Below are 16,109 nucleotides of genomic sequence, written 5' to 3' on the forward strand. Positions count from 1 at the left end.
TCATTGGTTTGTTTGCTATTTCTTAATGTATTTATATCTACAGTAACACAGGAGTATTCTGCGTGTAAGGCCTTGGACCAGAGTCTGGAGAGTTTGTTGCCTGCAATCTCTACATCTTTCAAAGTTATTTTTCATACGGTGCCAGTAATTTTTTCTTAAGTGTTGTTTTAATATTTGCCTTTATTATGTTTGCATATATCCTGATTAACTGTACAATCCTTGGTGTGGTTATCCAGTGCCCTTCTGTCTATCGATTCAGAATCCCAAACCATGTTTTACCTTCATCTCTACCTGAAACTCTCCTTCTTTAGTTAAAATAATTGATTTTCCTCCTGGCATCCTCTATGCCCCATATTAAAAACACTTGTATTATCTATGAAAGAATTGTTGGATCTTCTCCTAGTCATATCTGTTAAGGGGTTGAGGTCATCCACCAAGCTAGAAACACAATTTTTCTATACTGATATTAATTTGGCAAATAAATATTGGGTACATATCAATGCTAGGTACCATGGTCAACCTTGGCCATAGAACTGCTATAAAGCAAACAGAAATTTCTGCTTTCATGGAACTTGCATTTTAATATAGCACATGAAATTTTTGCCAGGGCACCATAAGTTGGGTGAAATGAATACTGGGGAAAGAGTACTAGGAAGCCACTGGTGGCGCAGGCATGAATGGCAGGAACCAAAGAGTAACCAGAGTTGCTGTGCTGGGTGACATTTGTGATCAGGTTTATGGGGTGAGGTCTTCATACTTCTTGCAAAGCCAATGGCATCTTGCTAGGCACTGAGGGATGAGAGAGATTTATAGGAAACCATACTGTTGCAACACATGCCTGTGTCTTGTCATTTTTCTGTCTGTGGATTTTGGCCCTCCTGGCAAGCCGTGTATTTGGCCCTTGGCTCAGCTCCTCTTGTCCATGACTCTCCATTTCCAATTTCAGCTTCAAGCTTCAGTTGCCAGCCAGGAGAAGCAATAAGGATTCCTTGCCCGCTATAGTCCTTTCTTATCATTTTACTCCTTAGCATTTTCTGTAAATCTTTTTCTACAGTTAAATTTGGACAGTAGGAAATTTCTCATGCTGTGATAATGAAGCAATAAAGAGAGGGCTCATGTACTATCTTCTTGGTTTTATAAGTAACCTGATTAAAAGCACTTAGAATACCATTCTTTGATATTCCTAAATGCTTTTGTTATGCTATGAATTTATATTTAGTTGACTTTGTTACTGTTACTCATGAGATAGTGGTGACTTATGAATAAGCAACAAAAATTGTCTTTACCTCTGTAATAATTGATAGTTTTCACAACCTGAGGACTCATGAAGTTCTTAGTATATATTTGGTGGCTGTGAGATAATATAATTTGAATAATTATTGCTCTTTCAAATGTAGGTGTTCCAGAAAGAAGAGATCGAACCTTTGCAGGTTAAGCAGCAAGATGTAAACTGGTTAGGTCAAGGCCTTATTCAGAGTGCTGCTAAAAGCACCAGCACCCAAGGTTTGGAGCATGACCTGGAGGATGTCAATGCACGGTGGAAGACCCTCAACAAAAAGGTAATGTTATCGTCGTGTTCAGTGCCATTTTCTTTGTCCTTCATGAGCATTTATGGTGTGCATGAGTCATGTTGATAGTAGCCAAGCTTTCCTAAGCAAGTCTACTTTTTTATATTGCCATAAACTGGATGGTTCAAACCTAGGTGTCCTCTGGAACTGGGTAGGCAGCATAAATGAAAGAAGCAAGTTGGGTGAGATAGGTCCTCTCCCTGTTGTTATCTCAACTTGTTTGGAGACATGACCACAGACACAGCAGGACAGGTGTGAAGGCTGGTGTCCATGACCCATGGCATATGCACCTCTAAAGGTACAGGGATCTATCTCGTTCCAGCAGATCATTGACATGTAGGGAGGCTCACTGTTGCCAAATAGTCTATTTCCGTAATAACCTGGAAATCTCACTTTCTATGTGAACTCTTCCCATTTTCAAATGTTGGCAACTAATTTCACACTGTGTAATAATATGTCAACACTGTGCAAAAGCTATGTCTCTCTGTTAGTCCTGGAGTAAGGGTTTACCAGCCTCACCATGGACCATAAACTACAGTTAGTATTTTATTCATAAGATGTAGATCCTGCTTTTTTCTAAACTTCCATGAGGAAAAACACTACAAATAATTCCTGATATCTTAGGGAGAGAACACTAATACACAATGGCAGGTAGCTCTTCATATGACATAAATTATCAGAAAATTGTTCTGGGATGGCAGTGCATGTCCTTTGATGGTGGTGACGGTGGTGGTCGTTCTTGTTGTTTTCCTTGCATTGAAATCTTAAGCAGACGCCAGTTCTTAAAACTACATTTATCATTCTTTAAAGTCTAATTCATATTGTAGTCCTCCTTAAACACAATTGGAATGCAGTATCAGGTGTGAATATATTCCATGGTGCTTAAAATATCTTGCCAACTACCTTTTCAGTCTCAAAGGAAAAAATCTATGAGAAGGGCAATAGGATATCTCTATGTCTCTATGTAGGACACAGAGATTCCATTTACTAGCAGACAAAGGTCCTGGTTTGTCAGAAAAGGACTCCAGAGCTTAGAGCTACCAGAATTTAGTTGGATACTTTATAGCTCTTTTACCTGCAGATTCTCTTTGCTGTAATAGTTTCTTTTAATCTTGGTTTTTAAAAATCATCCCTGATATTTGTCATTAGGAAGTGAAAAATAATGATGAAAATGAAGAATGTATTCTTAGAGTAACCTTAAACTGTTTAAACCATTATTGCGAGTCATAAATGTATTAGATGTTACCAAAATCTCGAAGATACAGTCTTCAATGATGATGTGATTTGATAACCTTATCTTCTTGGCTTACGTGCTAGAGTTTGTCTCCTTTTCACTTCTCTCCTGCCCACTATCAATGCTTCGAGTGTATCTTAAGCGAAAAAGAAAAAGAAAATTTTCCCACATGGGAAAATAAACTTGGAAAGTGGTGGCCTGTGGACAAATGTCATTATTTTAAGAAACAAGTAGATCTGTTGAAATGACTGTCACTTTGCAGGTGGCCCAGCGAGCAGCCCAGCTGCAGGAGGCCCTGCTGCACTGTGGTAGGTTCCAGGACGCCCTAGAATCCCTGCTCAGCTGGATGGTGGACACCGAGGAGCTTGTGGCCAATCAGAAGCCCCCGTCGGCTGAGTTCAAAGTGGTGAAGGCCCAGATACAAGAACAAAAGGTAAGTTAGAGGTGTTTTTATATTGTGTTTGGTATTAAATCTAACAAGGAGAGTAAAAATATACTTTGTGTGACTCTCTTTATTTTTATTAATAGGATATCCTAGTTAACTGGTTATTGCTGCTCTAGAGATTATTTTGTTAGTCATTCAACAAATATTTATGGAAGATCTGTTGTAGGCCAGTCTCTTCCAGGTGCTGGGATTATATCCCTGAATTAAAAAAAATAATAAAAGTTTCAAACTGAGTTTAAAGTCTAGTGGGAAGGGAGGGGCATGAAGGAGGGACAGTTAAATAAAGTAAATAAGTGAATTGTGGTAAGCTAGCCAGTGACAGATAAGCAGGAGTAGGGGATAGGAATCAGGAAGTGACAGAGCAAGGAGACAGAAAGTGCTAGAATGGAGAAGCGTGTGTGTGTGTGTGTGTGTGTGTGTGCAATTTTAAATAGGTAGTCAAGGAAGGCTTTGTTGACAAAATGACGCAGACAAGATGACAACCTCATATGTTAGATTGATCCATATGAAATCGCCTGTTTTATAGATCAAGTGTGGGCAGTGTTTTACAGTTCAGCCTATTACTAAAGAGGAAAATAATTTGATCTGATTTGATTTGTATGTTCTGAGGAAAGTGCCACTGTGTCTTTTGACACTTGTAAAATGGAACCAAGTTGGGATTACGATCTTGAGAGGAATGATAACTGCTTGGGACCACATGTACAGCTTTTGTGACCCGATGATGGTGGTCCATTCTGAAATATTTAGTGATGCTTTCAGTAGTAGTTTGTGACCTATGACTTGAAATGACTTGTGAGAAGCATACAGCATGTTGCTAAGGTTTCTTCTGTGTGGAACTTTAGAAGAATGGAATGGCTTTTAATTATTTTTAAAATCAAATTAATTTTTTTAGTGTTTATATTTAAAAATGTTACATACATGTAAAAAATTTTAAATGGATCTGTCTGTGCCTGGCTTATTTCATTTAGCATATTTAGTAATGATGTGCTGTACATTTCAAAATTATTTAACAGTAGATTTTAAATCTCAGCATAGAAATACTAAGTAGGTAATGTGCTATATATGTTCATTAGCTTGAATTAATCATTCCACAGTTTACACGTATATCAAAACATCCCACTGTACCCCATAGATAGATACAATTATTATTAAAAATGGAAAAAAAATTCTACATTTGACCTCAAAAACTTTTTTAATTTAAAATTTATACTTAATTTCTACATTTAGTACTCTCTCAAAATTCTTTGAAAGCTTTAGCATACTGGGAAATTAGAAATAGATTTAGAGGTAAGGAGAAAGGAAACTTAATAAACACATTGCATTTGTGTGATTTTTGAGTGATATAATTGCTACCTTTCCAACTAAATTTAAAGTTAACTCTCCGAGTCAACCATGCATAGCCAACAGAACCTATTTGTTGATTTTGTTGTCTTAATTGAAACTTTGTTATTAAAACTTATTAAAAGTAACCTGCTTAATTAAGTTCTCCTTGTTGCCAAAACTGCCAGTTGTACTTTGACTATAGAGTGACTCTAACCTGTGTCAAGAGGGTTTGCGTTTCTGCCCCTTCTTTTTAAACAAGTTCCTCTCACCTCCTGCCCTGGTGGTCTTGATCTTAAAGACTTTTTACTTTTGGGTAACTGTTGAATCTTGAATCCTTAACCATCAATCAGGATCAGAGTAAGGAGGCAGTGGAGTGTGTAAAGTTTTATACACCTCGGCCTTGCCTATTGCCGTTAACACAACCTCCTTGCAGAGCAGCTGCTTACAAAAAATTGTGATTAGATTAGAGCAAGGTAACCCTGAGGTTTGGCTCCCTACAGCAAGCATCCCATTCCAGGTCTCTTGAAATGTTTAATTAGAATTAAACTGGATTTTGTTTCTGCTGCTAGATACTGAAATATTAGTCTTATTTAGCCAGCTTTGGAGATTTCTGTTATCCCCTACCCTCTCTTCCTATTGGGAATTATATTTAAAGCCTCTTTTAGATTGCATCCTCAGAAAAGATTTTAGGAGTTAGTCTCACCTAAGGTTAACCTAAGGAGCCTCTAGTGTTAACCTTGCTAACTTGAGAACTTGTTCTGAGTCTTAACTTCCTTGTCTATAATGGATTGTTTAATATGGGAAAGGATTTTGAAAGCAAACAGTCATGATTCATCGTAATGTTTTGTATCTAGACGGGCACTTTCATTTCATTATAGTAATGGAGATTTTATGTGCTATATATGTTCATTAGCACTTTTCTTCTGATTCAGGGGGGTTATCCTAAGCAGCATACTCTACTCTGATTTTTAAATATAAAAATTAACAAAGAGTTCAGTGGCCTTATCAGCGTTGTATGGCCTACCATCAAAAGCCCCCACCACAGTGTCTGGCACAACAGTAATGAATCACTAAGCAAAACGAGCTCATTTGAAAATAACATACATCCACACAAAATATATATTTTTGTGCATTCATACAGAATATATATTTTTGTCACATATCAAATATACTGAGAATATATTTTGCTTAATGTTTATATGATTTTTCCTCTGCCTTTTAAAATATTTAATATTCTGTATCAAGCTTCTCCAAAGATTGTTGGATGACCGTAAGTCTACAGTGGAGGTAATCAAACGAGAAGGAGAAAAAATTGCTGCAACAGCAGAACCCACAGATAAAGTGAAGATTTTGAAACAACTGAGTCTCTTGGACAGCAGATGGGAGGCTCTGCTTAATAAAGCTGAAGCAAGGTAACTTAAACGCTTCCAATTGTTTTGGAAGAGAAGCAGTGGCCTTAATCCTGATATTTTGTATTAGGGCATACTTTTTTCTTCACATCATTATTTTCCAATGTTTATCATATATGTGGACATAGACAGCAGAGATTTTAGTGCCACTTTCCTCATTCCTCTCGTGGTAAAGTCTTGTGATCACCAGCTATATTCCAACACTTTGTTTTAAGAAAAGCATTTCCTTTGAGGGTGATTCGTTTGTTCGTTTATTACATACTGCTTGCTTCCCATGCATCAGACACAGAGTTAAACCTTGAGTTATAGGAGTGAGCTGGGCAGATTATCTCTGCCCTCAGGTAGGGGTATAGTCTAGAAAGGTTTATAGCCATTGAAAACTAATGACAAATGGCATGCTTCAAAGTAGTAATACAGGGTGATGTGGGAATATTTTATAGGAAGAACCTACCCTGGGGGCACGTGACAGCTAAGCTGTGTTTTAACGGAGGAGTGGGAATTAGCCAGGAAGCAAGGCAGGTAGAAGCATGCTCTAACTTCATACAGGCTAGGAAATCTGGAGTCTGGCTCACTGAATGCTTCCACTCAACAATTTTCTTGTTATAAAACCTTAACCCATATTTCATTTTCTGCATGAATACCACATTGACCAGCTATAAATAGTGGCTACACTGAAAAGTAACCACCTAGGCTGGTTGGGTTGAAAATGGATGAACCACTGAACTGGTTATTGCGTTCCATAAATTCTTACATTCTCTGGAACTCAAATGGTGAAGGGATGAATTTGTCTAATCTTGAAATATGGAGTATAATTAACTGTAGTTTTAGGATATAGAATGAGATACTCCTAAGACTCAAAGTTTCATGTTATCCTTTAATATGTGTCAGCAGATTAACCCTTCAGAGTGATGCTCTAGGATGCTGTCCCCTGGTAATTTCTAAAACTCTGCTTTCTTACCGTGACTGGTCTCTTTTTCCCAAAGCCTTCCTCACAGAGGTTTTAAGTGGAGGGATATTGGTAATGGTTATGAGTCATAACCAGATTTATTGCTCACAGTGTAAATCATAGTAAATTAAGCCCTGTCACAAAATATTTATTTCCACTGATTATAGTTGATTGAATATTTGAATTTAAGGGGGAAAAAAAGAATCGTAGATAGTGATAATCCATAAGTTAAAAAATGAATATAGTAATTTTATTCATTGTTAGGATCAAACATATCAGCAGAAATGAGGTAGAGTATTTGATGCTGAATCAGATACTCTGTGTACTGACCGGTCAGCAGAATCGCTTGCCCTGGTTGAACCCTGAGGACAGTGGAAGCAGGTTCTAACTTGTGTAGGTCCTCTGCCACTGAGCAAACAATGTGTTTTCTAAAAGTATTTCAAACTACGAGTTCAAGTTCAAGGAATATTTCTCCTCTGTTCATGGTATTTTAATCCATAAAATATTAATTATTGCTTTTGGGGAAATATACCTGACAGTTTGCTTTTATAAAATAGGAATCTCTATTAAGTCCCCTAAGTGGGGGAGAGCCGGGGAAGCTATGTATGCTCTTCAATATTTTAATCCAGTTAATTAAAACCAATCTCAGCCGGGCTTGATGGCTCAGCCTGTAATCCTGCTCTTTGGGAGGCTGAGGTGAGTGAATTGCCTGAGCCCATGGGTTCGAGACCCACCTGGGCAACTTGGTGAGACCTCATCTCCACAATAAATCAAAAATTAGCCGGGCGTGGTAGCGCGTGCCTGTAGTTCCAGCTACTTGGAAGGCTGAGGCGGAAGGATCACCGGAGCCCAGCAGGTCGAGGCTGCGGTGGCTGGGAGTGGCCACTGCACTCCAGTCTGGGTGACAGAGTGAGACTCCAACCCAAAGGAAAAAAAAAAAAATCTCAGTATTTGGTCCTCCAGCTGAAATTAATATGCAAAGTAAAAAGGACCTGGCACAGAATATGTGTTCAATAAAAATGACCTGTTGTCATTATTATTGCTGCTGTTGTTATTTTAACATTGCTATTATTATTATAACTGTAATTATTGGAAGTATTAATTACAAAAGATTACTTCAGACTTTCATGAGATTCAGACACTTGAGGATAATCTTTTGTTCACCTTTAATTTTATTTAATAGAGGAATTATTTTAACATGACCATGAAATGTTAGAGATTTAAATTTAACCTTAGATGGTTTCTACAAAAAATATTTAGAATGCAGGAGTGTGACTGAAAATTTTTGTTAAATATTTCACACATTCTTCATCCCTAAATAACCTTTATTTTGGCACAATTGTAGGAACCGTCAGTTGGAAGGTATCTCAGTGGTAGCACAGCAATTTCATGAAACCTTAGAACCACTGAATGAATGGCTTACAACCATAGAAAAGAGGCTGGTGAATTCTGAACCCATAGGAACCCAAGCGTCTAAACTCGAGGAACAAATTGCACAGCACAAAGTAAGCTATAAATCCCACTTTAGTAAGATTTCGTTTTTGTGGTGTTGTTACATAAATTTGAGTTATGTACAATTGTGATGTTATGCATAATTGCAGACTAAATCCATTTCAAATGTCATGCCTTAGTTTTATTTATGTTTTCATCTTTATTTGTCCATTCTTTTTGTTTTTCTTCTTCTTTCTTTTTTTAAACTTCATTTAGGCCTTAGAAGATGACATCATCAATCACAATAAACATTTACACCAGGCTGTTAGCATTGGCCAGTCTTTAAAGGTTTTGAGCTCCAGGGAGGATAAAGATATGGTGCAGAGTAAATTAGACTTCTCTCAAGTGTGGTACATTGAGATTCAAGAGAAAAGTCACAGCAGGTCTGAGCTCCTCCAGCAGGCCTTGTGTAATGCTAAGATTTTTGGGGAAGATGAAGTTGAGCTGATGAACTGGCTGAATGAAGTGCATGACAGATTGAGCAAGCTCTCGGTCCAGGATTACAGCACTGAGGGGCTTTGGAAGCAGCAGTCTGAACTTCGGGTATTTTGATTTATTTCAGTTTATTTTATTTTATTTTGTTCATTTCAGTTGTCATTATTTTATGTCTTTCTTATTTCTGTACAATTTATGTTTATTATGATTTAGATGAATCACTATACTCAAAAAAGACTTTGTATATACTGATTACTTTTAATGAAGTTGCTTTTAAAAGGGATTGAATTTATCCAATTAAGTAGGTTTTTCATTTTTCTTTAGTTATTTTATTGTTGCATACAAAGACTCAACATTAACCCGTACTCCAGTACCTCGATGTAACCCATTTTCGTAGCGCCCTGAGTATTTTCCAAAAAGGAGAATGCTGTGAGTTCAAGTAGATGAACAGGGAATGTGGGCACAGTGGTGAAAAGAAGTGGTATAAACATGGGAACAATAAGAATATTTGAAAATGTGAGATATTCACTCAGATAAACCTCTGTGAAGCCTAATGAAAATCCTTTGAGATGAATTAATGCTAATGCTGATTGAGACTTTTCTTCTCCCACATAAAAATGGTACCTGTGTTTTTAGGTTCTGCAAGAGGACATCTTACTCAGGAAACAAAGTGTAGATCAAGCTTTACTAAATGGTTTAGAGCTGCTTAAACAAACAACAGGTGAGATCTCTTTCAAGTCAAACATGCAGTCAGCATTTTACATTGTTTTCAAAATATTTCAGGAATGGGGAAAACGTCAAAACACTTTATAATTTTTGGGCCATTCCAAGACTTATCCTGGAGAACACTTTGAAGGCCAACCAAGCAGGGGTTTAGAATATGATCTCACTTTTTTCTCATGATCTCACTTGAGTTCTTGATGGAAGGTGGATGTATTACTCATAAAGTGCTTTGGCACAGGAGCTAGTCAGAGAAGCCCAGGGCAAAGTTACACTAGTTTTCCACTTGTGGAAGGCAGATGAACACATAGGTTGTAGACAGTTTTTTTCTGTTTGTTTTTAAGATGGGTTGTGTTGCAGTGACACACATTATGGCTATCCGTAGGCTTCATTTCTTCTTGCTTGAATCACTAAACAAACAGATACTTGGTGTAATATGTATATGAAGAAATTTTAGAGCAACTCAGAGAAACTAACTCATTTTAGTGATTCCTTTGGTCATAGGACTTTCATTATCCCTACATCCAGTTCAGCAATCTGTATGTGGTAGGGGCAGGTACTATTCATTCTGAGTTGTAGAAATTCAGTACAAAATCAAGAGCCTGGAGCTAGAAGTCTGATGCCCAGGACACAGTGTCTCTGTGTGTCTTAAAATGAGGTAGAGGCAGTGACTAATGATAAGTAACTAAGAGCAGAGAGGTTACATATCTTGCCCAAAGTCACCCAGCTCTTAAGCCATGCATGAAGTGTCGGACCTCAGGTTGTTTTTAATCCCTCTGCTTCGAAAATGAAAGCTTTATGTAGGTAGAGGCAAAAGTGCTGCTTTCCCCATAACTCTACAGAAATTTAGCTCTTTTTAGTTTTCCATTTGTATTTTCAGAGTGATTTAGATTTGCCTGAAATTCTGGGAAAAATTAAAGCCTAGTAAAGGACTTCTCTTGAGTCAGATTATCTTAAGAAAAACATATCCTTTTTTCCCTGAGAAAATCTCATCAGTGTTCCATAATATCTGATGAACACCCATCCCCAACCCCCTTTTTTCTTTCATAAGAATGTTATAGTGGGATTGGCAGTAGTGGGAAACTGCCCGGGGAATGGGGGGTACACCTCATCAACAAAGGTACCTGCATAATGAACATTTGTATGTCTAGCCCTGAATTGTACCCCACATCTTTAAAATTAAAATTTTTTTTAAAAATTCTACTTATAGAGCCTAAAAAAAAAGTTATAACATGCCTTTGAAATTTTAGGTGATGAAGTGTTAATAATTCAAGATAAATTGGAGGCCATTAAAGCCAGGTACAGAGACATCACTAAGTTGAGCACTGATGTAGCCAAGACCCTGGAACAGGCGCTGGAGCTTGCCCGACGGCTGCATTCCACACATGAAGAGCTGTGTGCCTGGCTGGACAGAGTGGAGGGGGAACTGCTTTCCTATGAGACTCAGGTCCTGAAAGGAGAAGCAGCAAGCCACGCACACATGCGACAAAAAGTATGCTCTCATTTATGTATTTGGAATCCGTGTGTGATCTTTTAGGGGAGTCTTATTCACACAGGAAGGGAATGGATTTCTGTGTGTCTTCTATCATTACATATGCTGAAGCATGCCTTGGTGGGTGGGGACCCAGCCCAAATTGGCAGCAAATCTACTGTTTAAACTTCTAGGAGCCTGGAGATGAAAACAGTATATTATTATTTGTTTCAAGAGGCTTATACTTGGGAGTATAGTTTATTATACAAGAAACAGAATGATGAAAACAAAGGAAATGATTATTGTTGCAGAGACGCGTCAGTGGGTTGGAATAGCTATTTCTGTAAGATAGCATGGGGTAGATTTTCTAATTATATGACAAAAGTAGTTCGTATACTGCCATGCTAATCATTCTTACTTCCAGAGCTATCAGCCTCTGTTTTCATCATCCCTAAAGTATGATCACATGTGGGTGAAGGAGAGTCAGGCAGGTCAGGCTCACTGAGCCTTTAATGATTCCATTGGCATGATTTAAAGCCAGTATGTCTTCATTTTGAAGGTCACTTAATTCTGGCCTGGAATATCCTTACTTTTCTTTTCTGTTACCTGATTACTCAGAGGTTCCCAGAAGGCAAAGAACAATACATGTTAATTTGCCTGGTTTTCTTTCCCAAATTTACATATTTATGTGAGGTTTCAAAGATAAAATCCTGCCATGTCGACAAATGGATTGTTCTTTGAACTTCTGAGGAAGCACTTTCCTTTTTGAAAAATGGCCTCAAATGACAAAAGTTTATTTAACTCAACTGAAACTATGGATAGGGGGGTGGGGGTCAATGCATCACATTATTGGTCTGCAAAGGACTTTAGCCCCAAGAACAGTTAAAGGAAAAGCCTGTTCAAACTCTTAAGTGTTACTCACAGATTTGTATGTTTTCAGGAACTGAAAAAGGAAGCTAAGAACAACAAAGCCATACTGGACTCCCTTAATGAAGTGAGCAGTGCTTTACTGGAACTGGTACCATGGAGGGCAAGAGAGGGGCTTGAGAAAATGGTGGCTGAGGACAATGAGCGCTACCGATTAGTGAGCGACACCATCACTAAGAAGGTGGAGGAGATCGATGCCGCCATTCTGAGATCACAGCAGGTAGGGACAAGTGGGTTGTTGTCTAGGCAATAAATTTCCTCCAGCTGTTCCCAGAGCCTTTACCTGAACAAAGATGCCTGTTAATAGTGTTTCCGTTCATTTGTTGTGCTTTAGAAATGAAAGGGTGGATTTGAAAAGAATTTGACTGGGCTCCTTGGCTGTCTGAGTACCAGGGCAAGGCTAATCTGTACATTGTTAGCAGCCATCTGCCTTATTGTTTCTCAGTTTTATCCTCACCCAGTCAGACTCTGGGAAGATCAGCCCTGCTTTCCACACAGAAAGCTTTGGTCCACATACATGCATATCTCTGATATTAATTTCATGCCTTGACTAAATCTAATCTGTGTGTGAGTAAATGTTGGGAGTTATGCAAAGCAGTATTAACCATTCATTTACAGAAAGCTACAGCAAAGAGAAAGCATTCTTTTTAAAAAGGAAATGCTTTTGTTGGTAATGTGGAGTTTTTTCCCAAGACGACGGAAGGGGGGAGAAATGATAGTTTCTGACCTATCTGCCCCTCATGAAGAGTTTTATAGGTACCCAACCCTTAACCACAGGTCTATTAGAATACTGTGGGCAATGAGTGGGGTCCTGAAACTTGAAGGTGATAATACTTGTTTTGATTAACTTTTGTTGAAATCTCTGTGAATATTTATATTAAATCATCAGACTTACTACAAACTTGGTGTGTGGGGGTACTACAACATGACAGGGCACTTTGGAGGAGTGCTTGGGAAGGTGTATGACTAAGCTCTTACTAGAATAGGCCAAAAGCGAGAAGCATAAATCAAGTGGATTCTGTGGGAGCGTCCAAAATTAATTTTCTAATGTTGCCATAAAAGTGTAATTTATATAGTCCTAAAGCACAGTGTTTCACTCCTCATTTTAGTGCTACGCCCTAGAATCACAAGAGCTGATGAAATACAATGATAGCAAAAGCCCTGCCTTAAAAATTTTTGTGAGGGAGGGCATTCATGCTTGAGGAATGTGTTTTTGTATGCCTGTTTTTCAAGTATGGAGGAATTTGTGTGCCTCATTATTATAGGAAATAAGTACGTTTATTGTGAAACTTATTCAACTGTTTAAAAATACTGAATTTTTTGCTGAAATTAATTTGAACTTTTCATAACTGCCCCTGGAGACCTCTTTAAATAGCACAACAAATATTCTGTACTCTCGGGAGTAAGAGTGTCTTGAGAAGTTGACTGTAATTGGTTAGGTCAGTAAAGTGAGACAGTAATAAAGGCAAGGTCACAGGTTAAGTTTTTATTGATTAGTAAGCTCTGATGGGTGCCAAAATAATTAACTGTTGCCCAGTTCTAATCAAAGCTTTGCAGATGCTTTCCAAAGTGTGGTGGCAGGGGCGGGGAGTAATACAGTCAGTTAAAACTCCTAGAACCCAAAACATTTATCCTTTTGGTAAATAATGGTTTGAGGTTTTTTCTTGATAAAATCATTCCCTATAGAAAATTTCAAGATTTTTCTGAAAGAGTATAGAAAAAAAACATGAAAGAATATATAGGCAATTTGGTCTATATCCTTCCAGCCTTTTAAGAGAGAGAGAGAGAATACTTTCAATTAGCGACTTGAGTACCAGCTAGTATTAATGCCATTAATATCTTCTGGTTGTTCCTGTGTGTATTTATATCTTCCTTTCTTTGAAATACCTGCAAGTCTGTCCAGTGAAATCCTCCAGTAAGGCTAAACAGACACTCAGATGTTTAGAGCTGGGGAGACCATGCATGGTGCATATATGTGGTGAAACCACTTGCCTGTGGTACCATAGCCAGTAAGTGGCAGAGTTGCAACTAGAATTTAGTCCAGATCTCATTCTTTCTACCTCACTGCTATACCTCCTTATAAATTACATAGGAAAAACCCTGAGGGGTGATCCATTTTTTTCTAACCTACTTCAATAATATGACAGAAGATGCCATTATTACAGCAAATAGAAGTATATAATAGAAATATGTCTAGCTGTGGGGACCATGAAACATGAGAAAGCAACACTAAAAGAATCATGAAATGTCACTGGGCAGGCAAGTCTGAGAATAGAGTAGAAGATGTCTGTCTTTCTGGTGTGGCAGAGATTCTTCACTTAAAGATATGTTTTTAAACTCATAACTGTCAGGTTTATGAAGGAGCTTATCTATCACTGAAATTCTCTTCTAAGCTTGCCTGCTTTGTAGATGTTTAGAATTAGGACCACAGTACAGTTTGATAATAAAAATGCATATTTTCTGTTTTGCCCAATAATAATTCATGCATGAGATATAAAAAGGAATGATGAAAAAATTATCTTTAGACCTGGGTGTTAGCCATGTATTTTGTACTATCTGTTTCACGTTGTATAAACAAATTATCTACCATTTTGTATCTCTTCTCCAAATGAAATATGGACATGACCTGACCTCGGTTCATCTTCTCAGACACCATTAGTCACAATCAATTTGTTTTATTAATAGCAACTCTTTCCCAGACCTCTACCCCCCAACATCCTCACACCCACAAGAGATGTGGTAAGGATGGGTGCCTTGGACAATGCTTGGTAATTATTAAATTTATAAATTTAAGCTTCGTCCCTGAATGACCTGGCTAAGTTAAACTAGGTTTTAAATGACTAAATATTATGTTTTCAAACAGATTTATCTTCCATATTTCCGATTTTGCCCAGCATTGGGGTCGCTTTTATATAGATAAACCCCATTCTTAATGTTGTAACCCGCTTTTTGGAATTTAACAAAAACTTAAGCACTTGTGAACTGTCAAGCCACTGTCACAACATAGCGACTAGCAAACATCAACATGAAAGATGTCAAGAAAAGCATGGAAAAGCATTAAACTTTGAGGGAAGAGAGGGGAACATATAGATTGTTAGGTCAGACCCACTGGTGGGGCATCTCTGTAATCCAGTGGTGTACAAAAGATGCAAAGAATTGTGCAGAAGTTAGATTGGAAAACATAGTTTATTTAGAAAGTAGGAGAGGGGACCAAAGCTAGGAGACATGGCAACCATATATAGCTCAAGGATCCACATGGCCAGACTGTAGCTTAACAAAGCAATGAATGACTGCTTGAAGTTAAGTGCTTTTAAACCTTTCCTTTGATGGGGGCAGGTTATTAAGGTGACTGAGTGGTCTTTTTCACATCATCATGAAGGGGATAGGTAAGCACAGGTACTGATGTCAGGTGATGGTCAGCAGGTAGATGGGTGGGTCAGTCACATGGCTGTTGCCATGTTGATGTGGTGGGTGTCAATATGGTCACAAAGGGCTGATGGGTTAACTTGTTTACATAACAACTGGGAAGGGGGTTGTAAGACAATTATCAATAGCTACCTCTGAGAAACTGGTTCAGTCCTTAGTTAGTGATTAGAGGATAAATTAAAGTGAACTGCTGGAAAAACATGACAGCACTTGGCAGTGTTAAAATGGCTGCTCATTGGGTATGTCAACTCCATCTTGTTCCTTTTATAGCTATCTTCTAATTCGCATATACTTTGTAACCAACTTGTATAAATTTAGTTTTTACCAAAATTCTGATTTGACGTGGTTAGATTTTCATGTCAATCCTATATCACAACAGCTTTGAAAAGATACGCCATTGAATTGAGATACCATAAATGTGAGGGCCCTATCTGTTATTATTTGGAAAATAATTGAAGTGTCAATTAGGGGTGAATGAGTGAGGACTATATGCTGTTGGTGCTACTATCCAACAATCCCCTCCTTCTGCCTCTTCCAGATTTGCAGGCATTAATATTCTGAAAGTGATACTCTTTTTTTAAGAAGAATTGGGTCCATTCATTACTTTTAAAGAATCTGGGTGGGACAAGGCAGCTTAGTAAAGTGATGTTGAGCAAAACTGCCTCTCTTTCACAACGCATGCTATTTTCTGAGTTGGAAACTGTACATAGTTTT

General features: G+C 37.9%; 1 protein-coding gene across 5 annotated transcripts in view; it reads left to right on the plus strand.

The window, feature by feature from the left end:
* The window catches only part of LOC103254375 (dystonin), a 133,534-nt gene that overhangs the window by 51,917 nt on the left and 65,508 nt on the right, over positions 1 to 16,109 (plus strand). For all 5 annotated transcript variants that reach the window (XM_021709718.1, XM_008052466.1, XM_008052468.2 and 2 more), the window contains 8 exons: positions 1,398 to 1,559; positions 3,065 to 3,235; positions 5,816 to 5,982; positions 8,271 to 8,430; positions 8,633 to 8,959; positions 9,488 to 9,572; positions 10,822 to 11,063; positions 11,983 to 12,189. In XM_021709718.1, coding sequence (XP_021565393.1) covers positions 1,398 to 1,559; positions 3,065 to 3,235; positions 5,816 to 5,982; positions 8,271 to 8,430; positions 8,633 to 8,959; positions 9,488 to 9,572; positions 10,822 to 11,063; positions 11,983 to 12,189 — 1,521 coding nt within the window. The remainder of the gene's footprint in view (positions 1 to 1,397; positions 1,560 to 3,064; positions 3,236 to 5,815; positions 5,983 to 8,270; positions 8,431 to 8,632; positions 8,960 to 9,487; positions 9,573 to 10,821; positions 11,064 to 11,982; positions 12,190 to 16,109) is intronic.

Source organism: Carlito syrichta, unplaced genomic scaffold, assembly GCF_000164805.1.
Source record: "Carlito syrichta isolate Samal-C Ts95f unplaced genomic scaffold, Tarsius_syrichta-2.0.1 Scaffold277477, whole genome shotgun sequence".
Taxonomy (NCBI): domain Eukaryota; kingdom Metazoa; phylum Chordata; class Mammalia; order Primates; family Tarsiidae; genus Carlito; species Carlito syrichta.